This window comes from Cervus canadensis, chromosome 28, assembly GCF_019320065.1.
Source record: "Cervus canadensis isolate Bull #8, Minnesota chromosome 28, ASM1932006v1, whole genome shotgun sequence".
Lineage (NCBI taxonomy): Eukaryota > Metazoa > Chordata > Mammalia > Artiodactyla > Cervidae > Cervus > Cervus canadensis.
Genome location: NC_057413.1, coordinates 19,946,436 through 19,971,348, shown reverse-complemented (window position 1 = coordinate 19,971,348; position 24,913 = coordinate 19,946,436). Strand labels below are relative to the sequence as shown.

At 51.5% G+C, this 24,913-nt stretch overlaps 3 protein-coding genes across 3 annotated transcripts in view; all 3 read right to left on the bottom strand.

Annotated features, from left to right (window-relative positions):
* Positions 1-24,913, bottom strand: part of LOC122429593 (BOLA class I histocompatibility antigen, alpha chain BL3-7-like) — a 425,948-nt gene that overhangs the window by 23,270 nt on the left and 377,765 nt on the right. The gene's annotated exons all lie outside the window — the stretch shown is intronic.
* Positions 4,667-5,974, bottom strand: C28H6orf15 (chromosome 28 C6orf15 homolog). Its single transcript, XM_043450076.1, has 2 exons — positions 5,898-5,974; positions 4,667-5,664 (listed from the first exon to the last, which is right to left on the bottom strand). Exons 1-2 carry the CDS (start codon positions 5,962-5,964, stop codon positions 4,844-4,846), a joined length of 888 nt encoding a protein of 295 aa, XP_043306011.1. The 5' UTR covers positions 5,965-5,974; the 3' UTR covers positions 4,667-4,843.
* CDSN (corneodesmosin) lies at positions 9,071-13,552 on the bottom strand. Its single transcript, XM_043450037.1, has 2 exons — positions 13,426-13,552; positions 9,071-11,337 (listed from the first exon to the last, which is right to left on the bottom strand). The coding sequence occupies exons 1-2, from the start codon at positions 13,520-13,522 to the stop codon at positions 9,842-9,844; spliced, it is 1,593 nt and encodes a 530-aa protein (XP_043305972.1). The 5' UTR covers positions 13,523-13,552; the 3' UTR covers positions 9,071-9,841.

Here is a 24,913-nt window from a genome sequence, read left to right as displayed (position 1 = left end):
TTCAGTAATATCAAAAACAGTTGCATTGTTGTGGAGCTGTCACCACCATCCATCACCGTAACTCTTTTCATCTTGTAAGTCTGAAAGCCTATACCTTTTAAACCATACCTCCCGGTTCTCTGCTCTCCCCAGCTCCAGCTGACTTAGGATGGGCTGGAGGAGATGAGGCCTGTGTGTAAGAGGCTGATCAGGAGATGGCCGGAACCACCCAGGCCAGAGGCCATGAGGATCCCCCTGTGAGAAAGAAGAACACAAACAGGAAACAAATTTAATAATTAAACAAAAGCACCTCCCTGTGCATGAAACATGCATGGTGCCAGGCCCCGAGGAGGCATCTGAGGAGTCATTTCCTCTCCAGGTGACTTGTCCAGCTGGAGTCAAGCAGCCCACAAATCTGAAGCCCTTTTCTGCACCCATTTTTCATATGACTGAAGCTTCTCCATCTTCAAAATCTTCCTCTTGGCTCATCCACATTCACTCTCCATCAGTCCATTCTCCACTCAGAGAAATCCTTTCTTTTTTTTTTAGAGGTTAGAGTGAGCTGTGTTGTTTTTTTTTTAATATTTATTTATTTGGCTGCAACTTGTCTTAGTTGCAGCACACCGGATCTGCAGTCTTGGTTGTGGCATACAGGATCTTTAGCTGCAGCATACAAACTCTTAGTTGTGGCATGTGGTATCTAGTTCCCTGACAAGGGATCAAACCCGGGCCCTCTGCATCGGGAGCCGGGGTCTTAGCCACTGGACCACCAGGGAGGTCCCTGTGCAGACCTCCTTGACCAGGATATTCTGTGAGTGGACGGAACTAGAAACCCTGGCATGTGGCCCGTCTTCCCAAGGGCTGGTGTACTCACTCTCAGGTCTGACGATCTGGGTTCGTAAGAGTGTCTTCTGGATGTGTTCACCAGTTTCCTGACAGCAAAAGGGGAAAGCCAACCTAGAAAGGGGTAGAGGGAGTTCTCTGGGGGTCCACTGCTTAGGACTCAGCACTTTCACTGCCAAGGACGCAGGTTCAATCCCTGGTTGGGGAACTAAGATCCTGAAAGTACCCAAAAAAATGGAAAGGAAGGAAAGGAGGTAGGAAGAAAGAAATAAAGTGGTATAAATAAGCAATATGGGACATCTTTCCAGTGGAGTGAGAGGAACATAGGAGACATTTGGCCTTGACGGAGAGATGAAACCACTAGCCTGGCTGCTGGTCTTCAGATGACATGAAAATGGATGAAGATGAACTTGTTGAAGGAAGGATTCCAGGTGGTGATTAAGCCATGGGAACTGGAGAATCCCGCTTTCACCTGCTCTGTGCAGTTGGCCCGCCTTTGCTTGCTATTTCCAAATGGTACCATACCTAAGTTTCCCCCTCACTGGCTGTGACCTTTGGTAAGTTACCTAACCTTCCTGAGCCTCAGTTTCTTCTCCTGTAAAATATAAATAATCAGAGTAAGTGCATCCTAGAATTGTTTGTGAGAAGTAAGATGACCCTGTAATAGGTTTTGTTCATGGTATATATGTGGTAAATTGATGCCATTATTAGGACCACCTGAAAGTGCATCAGTGAAAAACATCTAAGGGAACAGTTCAAGGAATGAAATAGTTCAAGTAGAAGCCGACTCTCCCTTCTTGATCTTGGGATAATTCTCTTGGGTGTAATTCCCAGGGGGAAGCATCACACCACACTCAACTGTCAATTGTGACATCAACTACAGACACTTCCTTCTCTGTGATGCCAGCAGGATCTCCTGAACTGAGACAACATCCTGCATTCTAATCTTCACAGTTGCTCCATTTTCAGTCTCCAATCTACTTTATTATTATCTTAAACTTCATAACAACCTTGTGAAGTAGATTGGACATCTGCTTTCATCCCATTTTACAGATGAGCAAACCAAGGTCTGCAGAGGCAAGTGATCAGCTAACCTGACACAGCTGAGAGAGCCGTCCAGGCACATGGAAAGGGAACCTCATCTTCCAGCTTCCAGACGAGCACACTCTACTATGGGACCTTCCCTCCTGGGGCAGAAGAAATGACTTTACTCCAGTCACCACTTCCACCAGTTAACCACTAATAGAAGCACAATGGAACTTCCCTGGTGGTCCAGTGGTTAAGACTGCCTTGTAAAAAAAAAAAAAAAAAAGACTCTGCCTTGTAATTCAGGGAGAAAAGCTCTGACAAACCTAGACAGCGTATTAAAAAGCAGAGACATCACTTTCCTGACAAAAGTCCATATAGTCAAAGCTATGGTTTTTCTAGTAGGCGTGTATGTATATAAGAGTTGGACCATAAAGAAGATTGAGTGCCGAAGAACTGATGTTTTTGAACGGTGATGCTGGAGAAGATTCTTGAGAATCCCTTGAACTATAAGGAGATCAAACCAGTCAATCCGAAAGGAAATCAACCCTGAATATTCACTGGAAGGACTGATGCTGAAGCTGAAACTTCAATACTTTGGCCACCTGACTCAAGGAACTGACTCATTGGAAAAGACCCTGATGCTGGGAAAGATTGAAGGCAGGAGGAGAAGGGGACGACAGAGGATGAGATGGTTGAATGGCCTCACCGACTCAATGGACTTGAGTTTGAGCAAACTCTGGGAAATGGGGAAGGACAGGGAAACCTGCCATGCTGCAGTCCATAGGGTTGCAAAGAGTCAGACATGATTCAACAACTGAACAACAAGAAGCATACAAATCAGTACATGAGCAGCAGTTCTCACTGCAAACCTCAGGACATTTATTATATCACAGATTACTGACCAATCCCACTATTTTAAATAGCAACAACTTAAAGCAAGACAACCTTAAAGCAAAGACCAGTCCAACAAAGGTGACCACAGCTACCCAGGACCCTCCATCTGCACCGAGTAGTGGACGAAGTCCATTTCCTCGGCTCTATATTACCCTGTCAGCCTTGGCTCACTTCTGTATCTGGGCGTCAGTATCTCCACCTGTATAATGGGCCCAGCAGTGCCTACCCAGTGGAATTGTTTTGGGGATTAGCTGGAAGCATATTATGAAAGCACCTCATCTGGAGTCTGGCACATAGCAGGTGCTCAATAAAAATTAGGTGGGTTTTTGTTAATTGCATATTATACCTGAACACTCCCTGGACAGATAATGAGAAATATTTGGTTTGAGTCACTGACTCTGTCACACGCTAGCTGTGTCACCTTGTGTAAATTGCTTAATCTCTCTGAGCCTCAGTTGCTTTATCTTACTTACAACGCCTTCCTCAGAGATGTTAATGAAGGTTAAAGGATGGAATGTACAGGGCATTCCTGATTGAGAAAGGCTTTGTTGGGGAGATGGCAGTGAGGCTCTGGGAAGGGCACGGTAGCAGTCCAGATGCTACTGGCTGGGCAGCATCTGGGAGTCTGCCTGCAGGCTTGTGGCTCAGGAATAAAGTGGAAGAAGAGAGAAAACCGGAGTGTTGCCTCAGTGTTTGCTGAGTGCTGACCTTGGTCCCGACGCTGTCCATGGTGCTGGCAGTTTCTCAGTGAACCAAACAAACCCCCTTTCCCGCCGAGTTTGTGGGGAACAGAGGAGGGGAGTGCTGACACAGAATTTAAAAATCCCTAACAGTCCAGTGGTTAAGACTCTGTGCTTCCAATGCAAGGGGTGTGGAATCGATCTCTGGTTGGGGAACTAAGATCAGTCAAGCTATGGTGTAACCAAAAAAATAAAAGTGCAAATAGAAGTGACTTAGAGAGAAGGAGGTAGCCAGAGAGAGGGACAGAGAGAAATGAAACCAAGCCCGAGAGAATGGACTTGGGCTTGTGGAAGAGACAGGTGCTGAAATCAGAACCAGAATCGCCTGCCCCAGCACTGGGAGAAACTGAGAGTCCAGGGTGGGAAAGGATTGAGGGAGGAGGTTGATAGAGGGTCATGTGGTTGGTGATGGGAGGATATGGGTGGACACCAGGGATTGCACCTTCTAGAAACCCCATCACCCCTGCCAACTTCTGTTAACTTCCTTTTGCACTTTCTTAGAGTGAGCCTTCATCACCGCCCTCCAACTCCTGTACAAGGATGCAGAGCTCCTGGGAAAACCAGAGGGAGGGCAGTGTGACCAGAAGAAGAGGCCAAGTCATCACGTGGGGACAAAAGCATCAAATGCAGCCACAGGCGGGGTTGCTGGCTCCACATTTCTCTGTTCCTGTCCCTTCTCCCTTTCTTTCTTCCTCCATAGAAGTCTGCCCTTTGTTCAGCAAATGCTCTAAGCCCATGATTCTTTGGGGTACAATGTACCAAGTGATGCATGTAAGGGAGGAGATCAGGGCCTCCTTCACTTCCAGGAACCGTGACTTTCTGGGAAGAAAGACAAATGTGGACTAAATGACTTTCTCTGCCCCTCTGTGTCTCTGAATGAAAGGGCATTCACTCCCCACTTGGACCTCATCCTTCCCTCCTGCCACAGGTGCCATCTCAGTTCGTCCTGCTGCCCCTCCTCTCCCTTTCAGAGTCCAGGACAGTGGAGCCAGCTCTCCCACCTGGCCCAGGTGAGACCATGAGACCCTACCCTCAGACACCTGGGCTTTGATCTTTTGCAAAAGATGGGGATAGAAAGAGAGCATCAGGAGGACACTGGGGGTACATGGAGATGACTAGAAAATGGGGATGGACAAAACTCCAGTTTGCACCCAGAAACAAAGACACCGAGAAGGAGTGGATTCAGTAAGTGCTGTGTTTTATTGGAGATCAGCATACAGAGAGCAGGGAAGCAATGATAGTGGGGATGATGCTAGAAAACAACTGATAGGATCTTGATTTAGCTCATGCCACAAGGGGAGGGAGCCAGACTTCCTCCTCTGACTTCTAACTAGGGTTTTCCCCACTCTGCCATCCTCCTAACTCCACTGTGACCCAGGGTTTTGAGGATTGGGGAAGCCAGCTGGGATGCTCCAAGAAGAGCCAGGAGGACGGAGAACTCTGGGAGGAAATCGATTAATACCTGGGTATAGAGGCATATTCCCCCAGCTGGTACTTGGGTATTGATGAATGTTACCCCAGATTCCCACAGGGTATGGCATGGGCCTTGTTCCCCATCCAGTGCCAGGACCTCCACCTCCCCAGGACTCACTGGGATTCAGGGTCCCCCAGGGGTGACCAGGCAGAAGTGGCTGTCGTAATCTGTTAATGAGAGCCCAGAGTGGGGATCGGGCAAGAATGTCTCCTGGGGAGCCCAGCACATTAGGACGGAGTGGCCGTCTAGACTCAGAGTCCCGGTGGAAGAGTGAGGACTCGCGTGAGGGGTCTCCGAGGTGTGCAGAGGGCCCTGCGGGCCAAGGCTTGCTGCCCGCTGGGAGGGCAGCCACCCTAGAAAGGTAAGACAGTTCTCCGGGCAGCACTTCCCCGACGTGGTCCTCGACAGCAGCTGCCATCATCGGCCAAGGGTCTTCCGAGGGCCAGGAGTCCATGGAGAGCAGCCCCCCAGAGGGGGGCCAGCCCTGAACCCCAAGACCTCCTAGAGGTTGAGAGCCATGCGGTGGAGAAGGATTGGGCTTCAGAGCAGCCCTGGCCAAATCATTAGGCCCAGGGGCTGGTTTGGGTTGAGGATGCTCGGCGTTGGAGGGGCCGGTCAAGGGAGGTGATCCCAGCAGGGGCAAGCTGATCCCCAGGTCTCGAGGAACTTTCTCGTCCATCACACCGATGCTCCGGGCAAGGAGGCCTGGGAAAGGGGAAGAGGAGGCAGCCAGTGGACCAGATGTTTGGTCCCAATGCCCTCCCCTCCCTGATTCCCTGAGCCCATTTTTTTCAAGTCCCTTCACTTCCCCTGAGCCAACTCTTACCTCCTCAGGGACCCAAGTGTATAGCCTCCTGCCTTTACCCCTTCCCTCAATTCCCAGTTTCCCCGAGGACCCCCAGTCTGCTCCTGCCCGAGGAGCGGCAGAGCCTCTCTACCTGGGAGATGAAGACAGACCAGGAGCAGCCCCAGAGGAGCCCGGCTCCCCACCACACGGCCCTGCATCTTGCTCTGCATCTCCCTCAGCCCCTAGACATCCAGCCCTTTATCCTGTCAGTGGGGCGGGGGACATCAGAAACAGGCTGAGCCAGTGGTTATGGAAACAATAAATCCCCACATTCCACCCTCATTTCTAATTCATTCTGTGGCAACAGGTGCCACTTGAATGACCCAGGGAAGCTAGGTGTTCCCACCCTGCTCTTTTCCTCAACCTCCCCACCCCTTCCGAATCCAGGTGCTCTGGCTTGCTTCTCATCATGGGTTGCCAGCCCTATTCATCCTGGTTCCCTACGCCAACCATATGAGGACCTTCACCCTTGGGGTCTCTCTCCAACTCTTCACTTCTCAGCAATAGAAACACTTGATTCTCTTTCTGTTTGGGATCCAGATTATCCCTTCCAGCACCCCTTTCTCGTGTACCCCCAAAGCTCCATCATCGTGGCCTCGAACTGCAGGAGCTTCTGCATGGCCCCCATCTGAGGGGCTGCTCCTAGATGAGACCCTGTGTCTTGGGAAATAGACCTGGTTCCCATCCTTAAAAGATGGTGGTATATTGGTTTCCTATGGCTGCTATAACAAGTAACCACAAACTGAATGTCTTACAATACAAACTTACTATCTTAAATTGTGAAGATCAGAAGTCTAGGTAGAGCCTTTCTGGAGGTCCCCAGGGGAGAATCCATTTCCCTGCATCTTCCAGCTCCTAGAGGCCACCCAGGCTCCTTGGCTCATGGTCCACTTCCTCCATGTTCAAAGCCATAAGTACTAGGATCTCATACTGCGTCAGTCTGACCTCCTCTTCTTCCCTCTTTAAAAATCCTTATGATTACATCGGGCCCACCCAAGTAATCCCAGATAATCTTCCTATTTTAAGGTCATCTGACTAACAACCTTAATTCCACCTGCAAACAAACAATTTCCCTTTGCTATGTAACCTCACATACTCTAGTTTTCAGGCATCAGGACATGGACATCTTAGCTGATGGGGAGGGCACCATTCTGCCTACCTCAGATGGTCAAATATGTCCACAGAATACAAGAGATACAGTGAGAAAGACACACAGAGAGAATAGATATTTCCAGCTAAGTAGAAGGAGGGCATTGATATGCACTTGTCAAGTAGCCAGGAGTTGATCATTGTTAAGGCTGAGTGATGAGAACATAGGGGTTCATTAACTATTTTGTCTACTCTTAAATCTGCTTGATATTTTTACAATAAGTATCTAAATGCCTTTATTACTCTATTGCTTGTTTCCAGGACACACCCAGACTAGGCTTCCCTTGTTGCAGAAAGTCTAAATATTAGCTGCTAGACTTTACCATTTCATCCTCATTTATGGTTGTTTAGTTGCTAAATAGTGTCTGACTCTGTGACCCCATGGGCCATAGCCCGCCAGGCTCCTCTGTCCATGGGATTTCCCAGGCAAGAGTAATGGAATGGGTTGCCACTTCCTTCTCCAGACTATCTTCCCAGTATTCCAGGCATTGAACTTGAGGCTCCTGCATTTTCAAAAGGATTCTTTACCACTGAGCCACCAGGGAAGACCAAAATCTGAACAGCCTAATGTAAATATTAATAATGCTTAATTTTTTAAAACTAGGAACTATATTCCAATAAAAATTTAAAAGAAATAGAAGATGCAGATCTGGCCAGTGGTATAGGACAGCAGCCTTTTGGGATGCCATCCATCAGTTTTACAAAACTTTTTGACCTGGATCACACCAGAAACTAAAGGAATGTCCAGGTCAGAGGCTGCAGCCCTCCCACAGTGGTGGTCCACAGAGCCTGTGAGGGTCTTGACTCCTGTCATTGGCTGCAGTCCAGGTAATAGTAACCAAGGGCAACTCCACAGTGATAACACAGACAGGACTGTTCTGGAACCCTCCTCTGTCTTCAGTCAACCCTGCAGGTTGGCTCACTGCTCCAAGTCACTTCTGATCAATATAACATATTTCTGCTGGTTCAGGAATCTCAACAACAGTCCAAAATCTGGGGCCAGCTAACACCATCCCCGGCTCAATGGACATGAGTTTGAGTATCCTCCAGGAGTTGGTGATGGACAGGGAGGCCTGGCGTGCTGCAGTCCATGGGGTTGCAAAGAGTCGGACATGACTGAGCCACTGAACTGAACTGAATACCGTCTCAACAGGAGAGAATGAAGTGGCTCCTAGGGCAAGGGTCAGTTCCTTTGCAGCCAAGCAGAGGCTCCGGGAGGTGCCCTGTGCTTTGGGGTGAGGCCCTTCCTGTAGGGATAAGCACAGTTCACCGTCCCCTCCTTGGGGTGTGAAAGCTGCCTTGGCCTTGGCATCTCCCCTGCTGTCTCCAGGACAGAGTCACATGGCCCTCGTACGTTCTCCACAATCTTGGTCTTCTCTGGGGGAGGCCACCCCCCCTTCCCACTGTAGCGCTCCCCTCTCACCTCTCCAGCTCTCACTCTAGACCCACCGCAGAGGCAGCAGGAGAGTGAAGGCGGAAAGGACAGTGCTGGCTGTGTTCTGCCACGGCTGGGGCATGTCAGTGTAGGCCAGTGAGTCACCGCGCTGGGCTGCACACCCGTCGTGCTCTCGTCCTCTCTGTCTTTTACTCTCTCCACCCACAGCTCCCAAAACAACACCCGCCTGGGCTCCTACTCAGGCCCCAGGAATCTGGTCTGGGCTGTTGTGTTCCAGCCTTCCCAAGGCTCCAGGTGTCCCAGAAACCTAGGAAATCAATGCTCAGGACACCCAGAGAGGATGGCGTCTGAAAGATGAGGCCAACTAAAGGTAGAGGAGAAGGAGCGGGTGTGGGGCGGGGAGGAAATCATTAGGGCTCTTCGTAAGGAGAGGGGAGGACCCCTGGGTGAATGGGCGGTGAAGAGAATGAATTTCCTGGGGAGTGAGAGAGAAGAGACATGGGAGGAAGGATCTGGGAGACCAAGGTTGCTTGGCCTCCTGCTTTCGGTTCAACAAATATTTATTGTTTTCCTCCTTTGTGGCAGGAGATATAAGATATAAGAAATACTGGGGCCAATTTACAAACAAAAGTGGGGGACACAGGACCTTTAGAGGTATAGGAGACCATCACCCAGGTCCTAAGAGGAGACCCTGGACACCAAGAAGGCAAAGAGTCTAATCTAGTGCTCACAGTTTATTGAAACATCTGTGCCAGACCCAATGAGAGCAGGGAGGTTGTCCCAGTCTCCGCAGAGAGCCTGGTATCTCCCCCGACGAAGGGCATGAAGCATCTGAGTGCTGACGGAAGTGGCAACCAGGGAGAGGGGACGGAGATGAAGACTGAGAGACAAGGAGGAGTGTTTGGGAACTCACAAAGGGCGTGGTGAGCTCTATAATGGAGGGTGGGAGTGGAACCGGGAGTGTGAGAACCCAATAGCATATCTCGCTGGTTGACCAGATGGTGGAATGAGATCAGTGAAAAATGGTCATTGTTTTCAAATAATCGTTTGGTTTGTGCTTTATGTGGTAAAGCAGGGATGAGGGTGGGGAGGGCATGACTTGTCCAGGCATCACAATTACTCTAGGAGATTTCGGGGGGTTCCCAGTTAAGAATCTGAATGGGTAGGGTTAGCCAGTAGACTATACCATCTCAAAGAAATGGCAGAGGAAATTCTGGGGAGTGGAAATATGGTGGGGGTGGGGGGGCACTGCGGTAGAAGAGGAGATTTGGATTTGGAGCCTACAGTTTGGGGAGGTAAAAAAAGAAGTGATAGGGAGAGTCACTGGGTCAATGGGGGAAGTGGGGGCAGCTCTCTTGGGAGGGAGGAGGGAAATTGAGCTACCCCATGCCTGGACTACCCCTGAACTTCTCCCACTTGGGAGATGGAGTGTGTGTGTGTGGGTGTGGGTGTGGGTGTATGCCTGCACACACATGGAGGCAAAATCTGCTTTATGAACTGTTAGGTAGATCTCCCTGGGGTAGGAAAACTTCAGGGTCAGCTAGCTGGGGCCCCAGAGGCTTCACCTGGGCTAGGATGTCCCGGATGGAGCGACAAGGGTTCTTTCCAGAGTTGCCAGGACCACAGGGCTTGGCACCAGCTGAGGGGTCAGGTTGGGGAGAGCCATTTGGACCTCCACTCAGGGTCGAGGAGGAGACAGAAATGCAAGGGTGACCAGGAGCGCTGGGCTTGCTGCCACAGGGCTGAAGGATGATTTTGCCACCAGATAGGGAGCTCGAGCTGCCGCCGAGGGAGCCAGTGCCTGGTGGGGAGCAGGGCCCCTGAGAAACACCACCACAGGGATGGAAAGATGAACCAGAACTGCTGGAAACGCTGGAACTGCTGGAGACTCCAGAGCTGGAGAGGGAGCAGGGCCCCTTAGAGCCCAGGGAGCCAACCACACAGGGCTGGACCCCACCAGAGCCCACTGGCTGGAACACTGCAGTCGAGGAAGCTCCAGACTGGTAGATATTGGAGCTAGAAGAGCTGCGGTTGGGAATGATGGGGTTGCCAGAGAAGTACTTGCCCTCAGAGACGGGGGGCCCGGCAGCAAAGGAGGGCACTCCTGGGGAGCCTTTGATGGGGCCGTCTTTGGTGAAGTAGCCCACCGGGTAGATTTTGCCCCCACTGTAGGTCATGCCTGGGACCAGATAATTGTTGGAGGAGCCACCCACCACCTCATAGCTGCCATATTGGTCCACAGAGGTGATGGGGGGGCAGGGCTTGCCTGGAGGGCCTCCGTTGAGGCAGGGGACCCTTTGACCCACTCCGGGGCCACCGGGGCCACCGGGACCACCAGAGCCATGCTGCTCCACCACCACCACTACTGGCCTTTGACCCCCGGACACGGAGTGGGAGCTGGAGATGTAGGAGCCAGAGTGTGAGACGATGGGCCCCCCGCTGCAGGGAGAGTCAGGGATGTCGGGACCACAGGGCCGCAGCTTGGAGCTGACCTTCTGGCCCCCGCTGCTGGACACCCAGGAGGTTTGGGAGCTAGAAGAGCTCAAGCCTCCTCCTGACTGGGAGCTGATGCTTCCTGACTGGAGGGAGCTCGATGCACTTTGTTGAGTAGAGCCTGATCCAGAGGAGTAGCTTATCTGGGAATACCCCGTTCCTGGCTTAAATAACGAAGATCCAGAAGAACCACCATGGACGACAATGGGTCCGGTGGAACCACTGCTGGAGACACTGCTGGAGACGCCACTGGAGCTGCCACTGGAGCCACCACTGGGGCGACCACTGGGGCCACTGGAAACAACACTGGAACTGCTGGAACTGCCACTGGAGCCACTGGAGCTGCCACTGGATCCACTGGAGCTGCCACTGGAACCACCACTGGAACTGCTGGAGCCCCCCTTCCCCAGGAGACAGGGGTCATTGGGGGAGGTGATACGTGTGGGGTCCTTGCAGGGGTCTAAGAAGGTCCCGATGCTCTTGGCCAAGGTCCCTGGTGAGGAAAGCAGTGGTTAGTAAGGGCCAGAGAGGCTGGGCTTTCTCCCTCCCTTCCCAGGCCCACCTCAGACTTCTGACACTCTAATCTCTCGCTGAGAGGAGCCCAGGGGGAGAGTCTGGGGTGGGAAAGGTGGGGAGAAGTGGCTTTCACAGCTGAAGAAAAATGAGATGGCAGCTTATTCTGGGAGAAGAGGCAGGAGGGAAGCCGGAGATCGACCAGAGAAAAAGAATATGAGACTCCAAAGCAGGAGGCCTCAGAGGAAGATGAGAGGGAATGAAGAAGCGGCAGGAATGAATAGGTCTAAAAAACAGAACAGCAAAGAGACAGAGAGTGGGGGAGAGTGAGGCTCTGAGAGGTGGGGGAGACCTCAGGACCAAATAGAAGGAGGACAAGAAAGACAGGAAGACAGAGGACTGAGAAGCGAGGGGAAATAGCCAAAGGGACGCTGAGGAATAGGAGAAACAGGGGAAAGGAAGCAGGGAAACAGGGAAAGGAAACAAGAAAACAGGGAAAAGAGAAACAGGAGAAAGGGACAGCAGTAAAGGACAGGACACGTGAGGACCATGATTCGGTCACCCGCTTCCCTCAAAAGGCCAGACTCGGGTACAGGATAGAAATCCTGCTTTCCATCTCAGCATGCCATGCCAGGAAGCCTGGGCGGGGGCCAGGACACGGGGGCACACACTGTTGCTTCAGAATCTGCTGGTACCCGCGCAGCGATGGGACACTGCACCCTGAGCCCAGCCCAGGGATATGGGAATGAAACCCTCCCCAGGCCTCTGACTTTCATCAGTACTGCAGGCCTGCCTGCCCCCAGGCCCACATCTGACTGCTCCTGCATTTATGTCTTTCCTGAACTGACCCTTTGTTCCTCACCCCGGCACACCCTCCCCCCATCCTTCCTCTGCTCCCCTCCTCGAACCCCTCCGGTCCCAAGAGCCACATGCTTCAGCTTATACATTTGGAGAGGCCAGATCTGCCCTGCCTTCCTCACAGCGTTTCTGTGACCATGGATGTGATCATCTATTAGAAGCTGCTTTACAAAAACAGACAGCATTATCCATGATTTATTACTCCTCCTTCAACCCCCACCAAAAACCAGGTCTCCACAATCCGTGCAGTCCCCATTCTCTCCTCACTAAGAAATTCAACACATCCACCTTCACACCAACCCCCAGCTCTGCTCGCAGCCCCCTCCACTCCGCTGCACCGATCAGCCAGCACCCCACTATTCTCCTCTGCTCCCCCATGCCACGCAGCTGTGGTCACCCAACACAGGCCCCAGAGTCACCCAGCCTGGGGTTTGGAGCCCGGCTTAACTGTTTTCTAATTTGTGATCTTGAGCCAGTTTCCTCAGTTCTCCAACCTCTGTGTCCTCCTTTGCAGAGTGGGAATTAACAAATCTCTCACACTGTTCTTCTACTGATTAAAAAAGCTAATATACTTCTACTGATTAAAAAAGCTAATGTACTTAAAGTGCTAGTACATGCAACTTCCCTCGCAGTCCAGTGGTTAAGACTGCTGTGCTCCCAATGCAGGGGGCACAGGTTTGATCCCTGGTCGGGGAATTAGGATCCCACAGGCCTCGCGGCATGGTTAAAAAATAAAAATAAATATAGTGCTAATAGTGTCTGGCATATAAAAGGGCCTCTATGAATGGTAGCAATTAATATGACTACTAAATGTCCAATCTTCATCTTCTAGCACCCTAATAATAATATAATTACAACAACATCCATCAACATATAACCGTCTAGAATTTCCACAGCAGTGTCACATGCATTACTTAATTAGAGGCTCATAGAGAAACTAGAGCAAGGTGTTAACATTAAGCTCATTTTTAAACTTTCAGAAAGGGAGGCTCAGAAAGTTTAAGAAGCTTGCCTGAGGTGCCAAGGCAGTGAGGAGCAGCCTCTAGACTCAAGCATCAGGTTCCAGAGCCTCAGCCCTCCCCCAGTCCCCCATTTCTGGGTCCTCTCCTGGACTCTCACCCCGCAGGGCTCCCTCCAGCCTTCCCTGACCAGTTGTCTGAATCTCCCTCCTCTCCCCACTCTCCCCGCTCCCAGGGCCCCAACCTCCTACCTTGCAGGAGGAGACCAGCCAGCAGCAGAGCCAGCACCCCTCGCCCTCCCACACACCCTATCTGGGATGCTCCTGAAGAGCCCATCTTGGACCGCATGGCCTCCTGACTGACGGCAGCTCCTGGACACCCGGGGCCTTTATGCCAGGGCAGGACATTCTCGGGGCAAGAGTCACTGTGGGGAGGAGAGGAGGGGCGGAGGGGTAGGCGCCTGGGGGAAGTTGGTGTGGCCGGGAGGAGCTGAAGCAATCAGTTTGAGCATCTGCCTACTCAGCAACAGGGCCGGCTGCAGTGTGTGGCGTGTGCCCTGGCCAAGGGGCCAGTTGGCCGGCCGGCTCTGGCTCCTCGTTGCCTAACCCGGAACCAGGCGCTCTGCCCCAGCGGCCGCCCACTCCGGGGCGGCCACTCTCACCACGGGGCCCAGTCACCTGGCTCCCTCACTCCTGCCTTCCCCAGTATTGGCATGTCTGACACCCCATCCTCTCTCCGTGCACAGATGGAGAGCTTTCAAATTTCAGCTTGCCCTCAGGTACCAGCTGCAGCCCCCACCCCGCCTGGGATCCCACCCACAGCTCCTGGATTCGTCCCTGTCCTGGGGACCCATCACTCAGCTTCCCCTCTCCTCCTCCCTCCCCACCTCCTGCTGTCACAGCCCAGGTCCCATGCCTGCCACGCTCCTATTCTGTGTTCCATCAGTGAGTGGGCCTTCGGAGTCTGCTCCCCAAAACCAGCCCCCGACCTCTCCCTTCTGGGGGGCTCCAAGGACAGCATGCGGGCGCTGGACTCCAGGGCCTCAGCCTGAGGACAGGCCTGGGCTGGGGACCCCTGTCATAGCTGGGCCTCGGTTACTCACAGGCCACTCACAGCCCCTCCTCCAGGGGTGACCCTGACTCCAGTGGGTGAGCAAGAGGCTAATAAGACTAATTGGGAAGGTGGTGGCCCTGCCGCCCATTAACTGGCTGCCCGGCCTGAATGAGCGAACAGGAAGCAGCTGGCTCGGCCTGGGTAGGATCCTGGGTAGGACAAAGGAGGGTCAGTGGACTCCGGGGTCCCTGAGGATGAAGGGCAGACCTGGAGGAGCAGAGCTCTGAGGTCTGCTAAGAGGGGGATGGTCCCTCTCCCCTGTATTCCCCACCCTCTGCCTTTAACCCTGGCCCCACCCCAGCCAATTAATTGCTCACTGATACTGTCCACAGTATCAGTATCAGAGGGAGGGACCTGGGAGTCGGGTCAGGTTCTCTGCCTCCTTCCCAAGCCCACCCAGGCCTCTCCCTGCCCCCTCACCCGGACTCTCAGTCCCATACTACCCGGTCTCCTCACAGAGGCAGCCCTTCCCCCGGAGCCCCAGGCCCCTCTGTCCTTTTCTCTATCTCCTGCCCTGGTCCTGACCCAGCCCGGCACTGTCTACAGAATCTTTTGCAACCATGGAATTGTTCTGACTCTGTGCTGTCCAAAATGGTAGCTACTCGCCATGTTGCGGCCACTGAGCATGTGAAATGGGGCTACTATGACTGGAGGGACCAAACCTTTTTTAAAGATTTATTCGCTGATGGCTATGCTGGGTCTTTGCTGCTGTGTGCGGGCTTTCTCTAGTTGCAGTGCATGGGCTTCTCATTGCACTGGTTTCTCTTGTTGCGGAGCACGGGCTCCAGGCACGCAGGCTTCAGTAGTTGCCGCACGTGGACTCAGTAGTTGTGGCTCCCGGGCTCTAGGGCACATGGGCTTAGTTGCTCTGCCACACGTGGGATCTTCCCTACCCAGGGAGGGATGGAACCTGCATCTTCTGCATTGGCAGGTGGTTCCTTACCACGAAGCCACTAGGGTGGCCCTGAATTTTTCATTTGAATTTAAATGTAAACAGCTGCATGTGCCTAGTGGCTACAGTCGGTTGAATCTAGCCCTTGAGTGTCCGCTAGTACCCAAAATGACAGTGGAAGAGAGGGCAGGCTGTGGGGGTAGCCAGACAGCAGTCCCTGAAGAGGCTTGATGCAGTGGGGAGGGAAAAAAACCCCCACTGGTTTCAGAATCAGGATGACCTGGGTTCAAGTCCCAGCTAACCTCCCAGCTTTGGGTACCTCACCCAAACTCTCTGAACTTCAATATGCCCATCTGCAAAATGGGAGTATTTTAAATGATGCCTGTGTCCTGTCTATGTCCTCCACCGGGGGAAGGCGACTAGGCTGGGCTCACCCACAGCCCCAGGCCCTCTCCAATCCAGCTGACCTCGAGGAGGCTCCTCTCCGCCCCCTTCCCCTCCTACAGGGCAGCAGACATTGCACACAGGGGTGCTATTTAAAATGCTGCTCCTTCCTAGACCCTCAGGCCCCACTGGCTCCAGTTCCAGCGGGCAAGGAGGGAGGGGGCCCTGGGAGCAGAGAGGGGAGCGGCCGAGAGGAGAGGAGCCTCGTGGGAGGCGAGAAGAGGAGGAACAGCGAGCTCTGTGGGTTATTCTTTCCCAGCGCAAACAGAGGTGGTGATGTTTGTCCTGTTTTTCCCTCCCGTCCCTCCTGACCTTGGCGGGGCTGGGGCTGAAGGAGGCACAGTCTCTCTGGGCCTCTCGCCAGATCTCCAGCCACCCACACGACACAGTGGTATGGCCACATTCCTCTTCCCGACTGCTGTCCTCCTGTCCACCCTCCCACCCCATCGCGCACTCACGTCTGCCCCATCCCTCCACCGCCTGCCACATGTGGGCCCTCTGAGCCCCTTGTTTCTTTCTGAAATCAGCCCCGACGTGGTTTACTCTGCTATGTCCCTGGATCTCCCCATTAACCCCTCTCTCAGCTCAGGCAGCAAAAATCTGAAGCTGGTGGCACCCAGGAGGGCAGGGAAGGGCACTGACTCCGGGACTGCCCAAGTCGGGGCCACCTCAGGACACTGACTGGTGAGACGAGGCCCAGGTGGGTCCGCTGTGTTCTCCAGCCGCTGAGTCTACCTCTCACCTGCCAGCAAGCTCCCTGCCCAGTGAAAGGAGGGAGTGGGTGAGTGTGGGAGGCAGGGGATAGCCTCCCATCAGACAAGGTCAAGCTTAAAGCACGTGCCACCCATAGGGTCCCTGCCCCTTGTCTGAAGAAGGCAGGCTGCGTTCCCTCCAAGCCTCCCCGGGGCTGTCGTGTTCTGCATGGGGTGCAGGTTCAGTGTCCACCGTCCTAAACTGCAAAGCAGGTGGGGGATGATGACCCGTCCTTGCCCTTGAGGAGCTGCGTTCCAGCTGTGAACACACAGCCTAGGAGGAAGGCCGGCTTTGGCTTCGAGGAGGCGGCAGGACTTTCCCTGGCCCTTGAGGAATGATGAGAAGAGAGGGAGCAGGCGGCTCAGACTCGGGGCCCTGGCGGTGCTGAAAGAATATTTAGAAGGTGCGCTGGCTTGGGTTGGTGTGGGAAGCATAGACACAGAAGAATAGCAGGCTGGAGGAATGGACCTGCAGGGCGGTGACCATACTCAGGTTAGAGGAGGGTGAGGGAACTGAGGGGTCTGAGTGGGAACAGCCTGGGGAGAGGAGGTTTGGAGTAGAGAACCACGGTTTCCTGATTGCTGACTGTGGGCCAGACTTGGTCCCACATAGCCAACACCTGCTCTGGTGTTTAATACTCACAATAGCCCTGTGGATGAGTGTTTTTTCTCCCCCATTTCACAGATGACAAAACTGAGTTTAAATTATTCGCCCAAACCAGCTGATAATAAGCAAAAGAGTTTAGAAAGGACTCAAACCCAGTCCACTCAGGTCTCATTTCTTCATGCAGCTGGTCCTGTGCCATAAATTAATGGCAGTGGTCCATGGACAGGCTTCAGCGGATCACTAAACACTGTAAGAAGATGTGCAAATTCCTCTGTCATCGAAGTCTCAGAAGTTAAATCCTGAGTGAGGAAGTCCCTCCCACTCAACCTTTTCTTCTCTGCATTTCACCCATGGGCCTGAAAGTCACAACAGCAGTTCTAGAATGAGTGTTCCATGCAGCAGTCCTCAGTAGAGCTAAGGCTTATGCTTGAGGGGGAAAAGGAGTGAGAAAAAAAAAAATAGGGGACTTTCCTGGTGGCTCTTTGGCTAAGACTCTGTGCTCCCGATGTAGGAGGCCCAGGTTCGATCCCTGGTCAGGGAACTAAATCCCACGTGCCGCATCTAAGAAGCTTGAGTAATGCAACAAAGATCAAATAAATAAATATATTTTTTTAGATAGGAAGAGAAAAAGCCTGAAAGAGGAGGTTATTCTGTGTCGGGGAGAGGTGGAGAGGCCAGGGGGGCCACTCTGGGCTCCAGGGCCTGTGGGCTCTCCCTTCCTTTAGCTCCAAAACCATGTTCCTCCCCTGCTCTCCGCTTCTCCAACACACTTCCTCCACCTGTGGAGGACTTGAACTTGGCTCTGACACACAGCCACTCAGCCGTGCTCTCTCATGGGCCCGTCTGTCCCGCCCTCATTCCTCATGAGTGACTGGCCCCCTTGAGCCTCTCCTCTCTCCCCTGGATGAGCTTTTTCTTCTGCGGGACGCAGCACACTTCCATTAACAGAGAGCAGAGCTCACGTGGCCCTGAGGAGGAAGTCCTGGGATTTCCCCATGAACAAGGATTCATCTGATGCTGGGGTGGTTCTGTGTCAGAAAATCCCTTATGTGACTCTGGGGAGCTCACCCCGACGTAATGTGAGAATCACTGCTCTGGAGAGTGATCTTCAAAATACATTTCATGGGGGAATTCCTCAGTGGTCCAGGGGCTAAGACTGCTTGCTCCCAATGCAGGGGGACCAGGTTCAATCCCTGGTCAGGGAACTAGATCCCACATGCGGTAACTAAAAGTACACATGCCACAACTAAGATCAGATGCAGCCAAATAAATAAATATTATATACATATATATATATATTCCACAATGTGGTCCCTACTCAGCCATACCCTCCCTTCTTCTACCCTCAGCAACCTGGTTCATCACTCTCTCCATTAAGACTGATCCCCTGGAACTTGGCCTGGTCAGCACGTCAGCATCCCCTTTCTCCTCTTGGCCCTGTCCTCACCATCCTGGCAGCTCCGCTGACACACTTCAAGAGACCCGGGTACCAGAGCAGGGACAGGGAGTGAGGGCCGGGGTCAGGGCCAGGACTTCAGCCAGTGAATCCCGCAGAGGAAGAACTTGGCAGGTGGGCACTCTGCCCACCAGGCTATCTGTCCCCCCAGCCCCATTCTTTCCCCTTCCTCCTCCTGCCCTCCTGCACGAATCAGGGAGTCAGCTGAGTGATGGTCATGCTCCTTGAGTCTGAGACTTCACAGCTCTGTTTAAGCCACATCTGATTTGGCCACTGGCCTTCCTGTCTTGTGAGGAGGTGAATGTGGAGGCTGTGATTAGCTCTCGGAGTAACAACAATATTTTTCCTCTTCTCTGTTCTGTGGATCAAGCACTAGGGAAACCAAGGCTCATCGTTCACTCATTACGCTCAGCTATTAAATAGTCATTCTTTCCACTGTTGCCATTCATGCATTTTATTGTTATTGGTCACCTAGAATTACAGACCCAGCTCCCTCCAGATCCAGCAGGAGAGGGTGAGAGAGGGGACCTCGGTGCAACCTGAATGTGTATTCGGGTGAGGCTGAAGGATTGTGTCAGAGGGACATCTAGGCAGGGTGTGGCTCTTGGAGTTTCCGGGGTGGGATCTGCAGGGGTCAGTCTTCCCTCCTTCTTCCCGCCTGTCTCAGTCTCTCATGCTGAGAGCTCTTTGCGGGCAGGGAGCATCTCTTACCCCACAGTGTGTCTCTGGAGCCTGAAGAACTACCCGTACATGGAGGTTAGCACAGCAGGAAACACAGAATCCCATTGGAGAGGTTGGCATCCTGTGTCCAGCTCTGCTCTTGGGGCCCCAGGACTAGAACCAGAGAAGGACACTGACTCCCGCCTGATGGGGTGTAACAATCAGCTCGTCACCAACATCTGCACATGCCGGATTTATCTTAATTCTCTCAATGCTCCTAGGGGACCGAGGTTATTGTTTATCCTTTGCTGCTGCAGACATAAGCTCAGGGTGTTAAGATGACGGTTACTACCAGAAGCTGGGGACTTTACCTGGAATCCTGATGCTGTAGCCAATACTTAGCACCAAGCTAGTTTTTCCTCTTCTCCCCAGATATTTACATGACCTGGCAGTGTCTCTCATTTCATTCTGTCCTTTGCAGTCTGCCACCTCCTCAGAAGCCTTCTCTGATTTTTCTATTTAAAATTGTACTCCCCCATCCCCATCCCCACACTCAGGGACCATCATTCTCTATGTCCTTCCTCTGCCTTCTTTTTCTCCATAGCTCTTCTCAGGACACGGATTTCCTATCACATACATCCTGTATGCATCTGCTCATTGTTCACTTCCTCCACTAGAAGGTAAGCCTCGTGAGGGCAGGACCCTCCTCTCTGACTCACCACTGTTTCCACAGCTCCAGAGCCCTGCCTGGCTGATGGAGGAAACTCAGTTCATAATGAAATAGATAATGAAGGTGTGGACCCCTAGGGCAAGCATCCTGGCCTGAATTTTCCTGAGGGCCCCGGTGCCTGCCCCATTTCACCTCATGTACCTGACTCACCTTAAAGGACTCACCTCGGCGACTAAGAGGGCATTAGTGGGGCCTGACACAGGCGGGGGGAGTGGTTGACGTTCAAGTAGGAGCAAGGAGGACTCTGGAGGAAAACACCTTGGAGGAGTCTCTATGCTGCCCTCCAGTGGCAGATTGTGGAACACCACAAAGGAGGAGTTGAGACTCTCAGCTTTGCGTGGATATTTACAGATTACTAAAGAAATCCCCTAAAGTTGCATCCAAGTGCCACACAGAGATCAGATGGCAGAATAGGAACAACGAGTCAGATCACAACACAATGCTCTCACCACTACACTATCCTGTTTTACCTCCGTCACAGGAGTTGAGGTTATGCCATAAAAGAGAAGGGTATTAGCTGGATAAACCTCTGGAAGTGGATTTGGTTTAATTCAACAAGTTATTGCAAGGGAGACCTGGGTTCGATCCCTGGGTTGGGAAGATCCCCTGGAGAAGGAAATGACGATCCACTCCAGTACTCTTGCCTGGAAAATCCTATGGACACAGGAGCCTGATAGGCTACAGTTCGTGGGGTCGCAAAGAGCCAGACATGACTGAGTGCCCTCACTTTCTTTCTTTCTAACAAGTTATTTGAACCAGACACCTGGTGGGCATTTAATTAAAGACTAAAGGGATAAAATGTACAGCAAGAAAGCTTAGGAGGAAGAGGAATGTGCTTAGTTGTGTCCAACTCTTTGCGGCCCTGTGGAATGTAGCCCACCAGGCTCCTGTGTCCATGGGGATTCTCCAGGCAAGAATACTGGAGCTGGTTGCCATTTCCTCCTCCAGGGGATCTTCCCAACTCAGGGATAGAACCCACATCTTCTGTGTCTCCTGCATTGGCAGGTGGATTTTCTACCTAGAGAACTAGATCAAAACAAGTCTTCAATCAAATGAGTGAAACATGAAATTGGCAGAGGAGTTAGGACTTCCCTTCTGGGCTTGTATCTTATTAATTTAACTTTTATCACATTTTATTGTCATGATTTACATCTTAGTTTCCTCTTGAGACACAAAGCTCCTTGAAGGCAGGGAGGACTGAAACTTCTTGGGATTGTCACCATCACCTAGCACCTCACACGGTTCATGCTCAATAAATAACCATTATATGACTCATGTGAAAAGACCCTGATGCTGGGAAAGATTGAGGGCAGAAGGAGAAGGGCACAACAGAGGATGAGATGGTTGGATGGCATCACCAACTCAATGGACATGGGTTTGGATGGACTCCGGGAGTTGGTGATGGACAGGGAGGCCTGGCATGCTGCGGTTCATGGGGTCACAAAGAGTCAGAGACGACTGAACAACTGAACTGAACTTATATGGGCAAATGGATAAACAAATGAATGGTTTGGCATTTCCAGCCTACAGATCTTCAAAGAAGAGCACATAGCCATTTCTCCTGTCTAGTCCAACGACATCATTTGTCTGCCCAAAGGCTGTGCCCAATGCTTTCTCAAGGTAACTCAACTTCTATAATTAGATTATACCATGATACTAGTTCTAGTTTCTTTTCTCTCATTGGCTAAGCATTTACTGACTACCTACCATGTCCAAGGTACTGAGCCATTGTTCTCTGATTTTCTGATCCTATTCTATTATTTAGTTCTATGACTCCATGTTGACATAAGATGTAATAGTGTCCCCACTGCATTCACTCCTAGGTGAGGTCAGCCAAGGCAGGTGGGGAAGAATCAGCATTGTCTAATTTGAATGGATAAGCTGGCACAATGGGTTCCCCTGTGTTAATATTCCATACCATCCAGTCCCACTCAGGCCTCCTCCCAGCTAATAAACACAGCATTTTTAGGTGACAATATCTTCTGCCTAGTAACAAGAATTACAATCCCCAATTACTTCTTGCTTTCCCTTCATTCTCCCACTCATCCACCTATTGGGTCAAATTAGGAAAAGTTGGTTTAGAGCCTACATCCAGTGTTGACTTTAGCACGTGTGTTGTCTTAGAAGGTGAGCTACCTCTGTCAGCAGTTTCCTCATCTGTGAAATGGGGCTAATAATTTGCTTTATTGAACACCTCGTGGGCCAAGTACTAGGAGAAAAGTAAGGCATACAAAGACAGACCAGACACAATCCTTGCCCTCAAGAAACTCACACTTAACAAGGTGAGAAAGACATGGAAACCAACATGTGGAAACGATGTTAAGAGCCTGAGATCCTTTCCAGGGACTCAGTTTTTCCACTCACATGGTAAAGTGTCTGCCTCCAATGCAGGAGACCCGGGTTGGATCCCTGGATTGGGAAGATCCCCTGGAGAAGGAAATGGCAACCCACTTCAGTACTCTTGCCTGGAAAATTCCATGGATGAAGGAGCCTGGCAGGCTATATAGTCCATGAGGTCGCAAAAAGAGTCGGACACGACTGAGCAACTTCACTTTCACACTTTCTCTGTTTTAAGAATGTTTTTCTCTTTCCATTCCCAACGAACTTCACTACACTGGCTTGGGAAGTTGCTGAGAGTCAGTTTGAGGGGTTCAGACTTCCTTATTCCCTTCCATTCCATACCTCGCTGCCACCCTACACCAGCCAGGTATGTACACCTCCCTACAAAGAACACAGTTCTATCCGAGGAGAAAGGCTTTCAGATATGAGCTCCTGAGCCGGGCACTGAGACCTTCTCTAATTCCCCTCAACCTACCTGTCCCACAACTTCGCCCTCTTCTCCAGGCTATAAACCCTTCACTCGGGCAGTTCCCTGGTGGCCTAGTGGTTAGGATTCTGCGTTTTCGCTGCCACGGCTGGGCTCAATTTCTGGTTGAGGAACTGATCCCATAAGCTGCATGGTGCAGCCAGCCAGGAAAAAAAAATTATATATATATGTACACACACACACACTCTCACCATTTTCATCTACTCTCCACTCACTAATGAATTCAGCCATTCATAAAACATGTATGTGATGATATAATTTTATGTGTCAGTTTGACTAGGCCAGGGGACTTCCTCGATGGTCCAGTGGCTAAGACTCTGCATTCCCAACGCAGGAGCTCCAGGTTCGATCCCTGGTCAGGGAACTAGGTCCCACATGGGGTGCAAGTAAGACCTGGCAGCTAAATTAATATATTTGAAAAAAAAATTTTTTTTGACTGGGCTAAAGAATTTCCAGAGACGTGATGAAACCTTACAGTTCAGGTGCATCTGTGAGGGTGTTTCTGGAAGACATTAGCATTTGAGTCAGTAGACTGAGTAAAGAAGACTGCCCTCATCAGGGTCGGTGGGCATCCATCTGAGGGCAGAATAGAACAAAAAGGAGGAGGAAGGGCATCTCTGCTCTCTGAGCTGGACTCCCATCTTCTCCTGCCCTCAGGCATCTGGTTCTTGGTCTTTGGACTCAGACTGGGATTTACCCCCATTAACCCCTTGATTCTTGGGCCTCTGCACTCATACTGGGACTTAAAACCATTGGCTCCCTGGTTCTCAGGCCTTTGGACTGGGATTAAATTGCTGCACTGGTTCTCCTGGTCCTCCAGCTTGCAGACGGCAGATCACGGGCATTCTCAGCCTTCATAATCCAAAGAGACAATTCCTATAGTAAATCTCCATGTTGCAGGAGACCTGAGTTCAATCCCCCAGGAAAGATCCCTGTGTCAGGAAGATCCTCTGGAGAAGGAAATGGCAATCCACTCCAGTATTCTTGCCTGGAGAATTCCATAGACAGAGGAACCTGGCGGGCTACAGCCCATGGGGTCACAAAGAGTCGAACGCAGCTGAGCGACTTTCACTTAACATGTGTATTCTATTGGTTTTGTTTCTGTGGAGAACCCTAATACAACATATTAAGTGCTCATGCAGTCCCAGGGAGTTAGACAGATGACTAAAGAGATGGGATAATGTAGTTAAAATCAGGACAGACCTCAGTTCAGATCCCAGTTTTGCCATTTCCCCCAACCTCACCCCCCAACCCCTACCACTGGGTGACCTTGCATGAGTCACTGTACTTCTCTGGGCCTTTGTTTCTCTCTTCTGAGAAACGGTGATAACTATAGGGTTATTGTGCAAATTAAGTGAGAGAATCTGTAGCCTCAGGCAACAGTGCCCCTACTGCACATGCGCAGTAAAAAGTAGCTGCAAGGATTTGTAGCAAACCTTAAGTGTCTTAGGTAGGATGTCCCAGAAGCAAATCCTAAAATAAAAATCCAAGTAAAAAGGATTTATTGAACAGTTATGGGGACTTCCTGGCGGTCCAGTAGTTAAGACTCCCCGCTTTCACTGTAAGGGGCACGGGTTCAACTCTTTGCAACCCCATGGACTGCAACATGCCAGGCCTCCCTGTCCATCACCAATTCCTGCAGCTTGCTCAAACTCACACCCATCGAGTCGGTGATGCCATCCAACCATCTCATCCTCTGTTGTCCCCTTTTCCTGCCTTCAATCTTTCCCAGCATCAGGGGCTTATCCAATGAGTCGGTTCTTCGCATCAGGTGGCCAGAGTATTGGAGTTTCAGCTTCAGCATCAGTCCTTCCAATAAATATTCAGGACTGATTTCCTTTAGGATGGACTGGTTGGATCCCCTTGCTAGGTTCCATCCTACGTGGGGGAAATAAGATCCCACAGGACTGGCTGCTCAGCCAAAAAAAAAAAAAGCAAAGTTATAAGGGTGGTGAGGCGAGAAAGGGAGTGGGAAAGTGGGACCAGGAAGGGAAGAAGCCAAGCAACTGCGTGGAACCAAGCGAAGTCTCACGGAGGGCTACCCGGGCTCAGAAGACTAGAGTATTGATACTCCTGCGTTTATCTGTCATCCATTAAGGGCTGCGGGGTGGGAGAGCGGAACGATGTCGGGGAGAAAGGTTTCCAGGCACAGGTGGGCTGCTGACAGTGACAACACACCGGCAGTAGGCACCAAGATGGGCCGAGAAGAAATGCGCAGAACAGTCTCTGCCCAAGGGGGTCAGAGCCTGGGAGGGGAG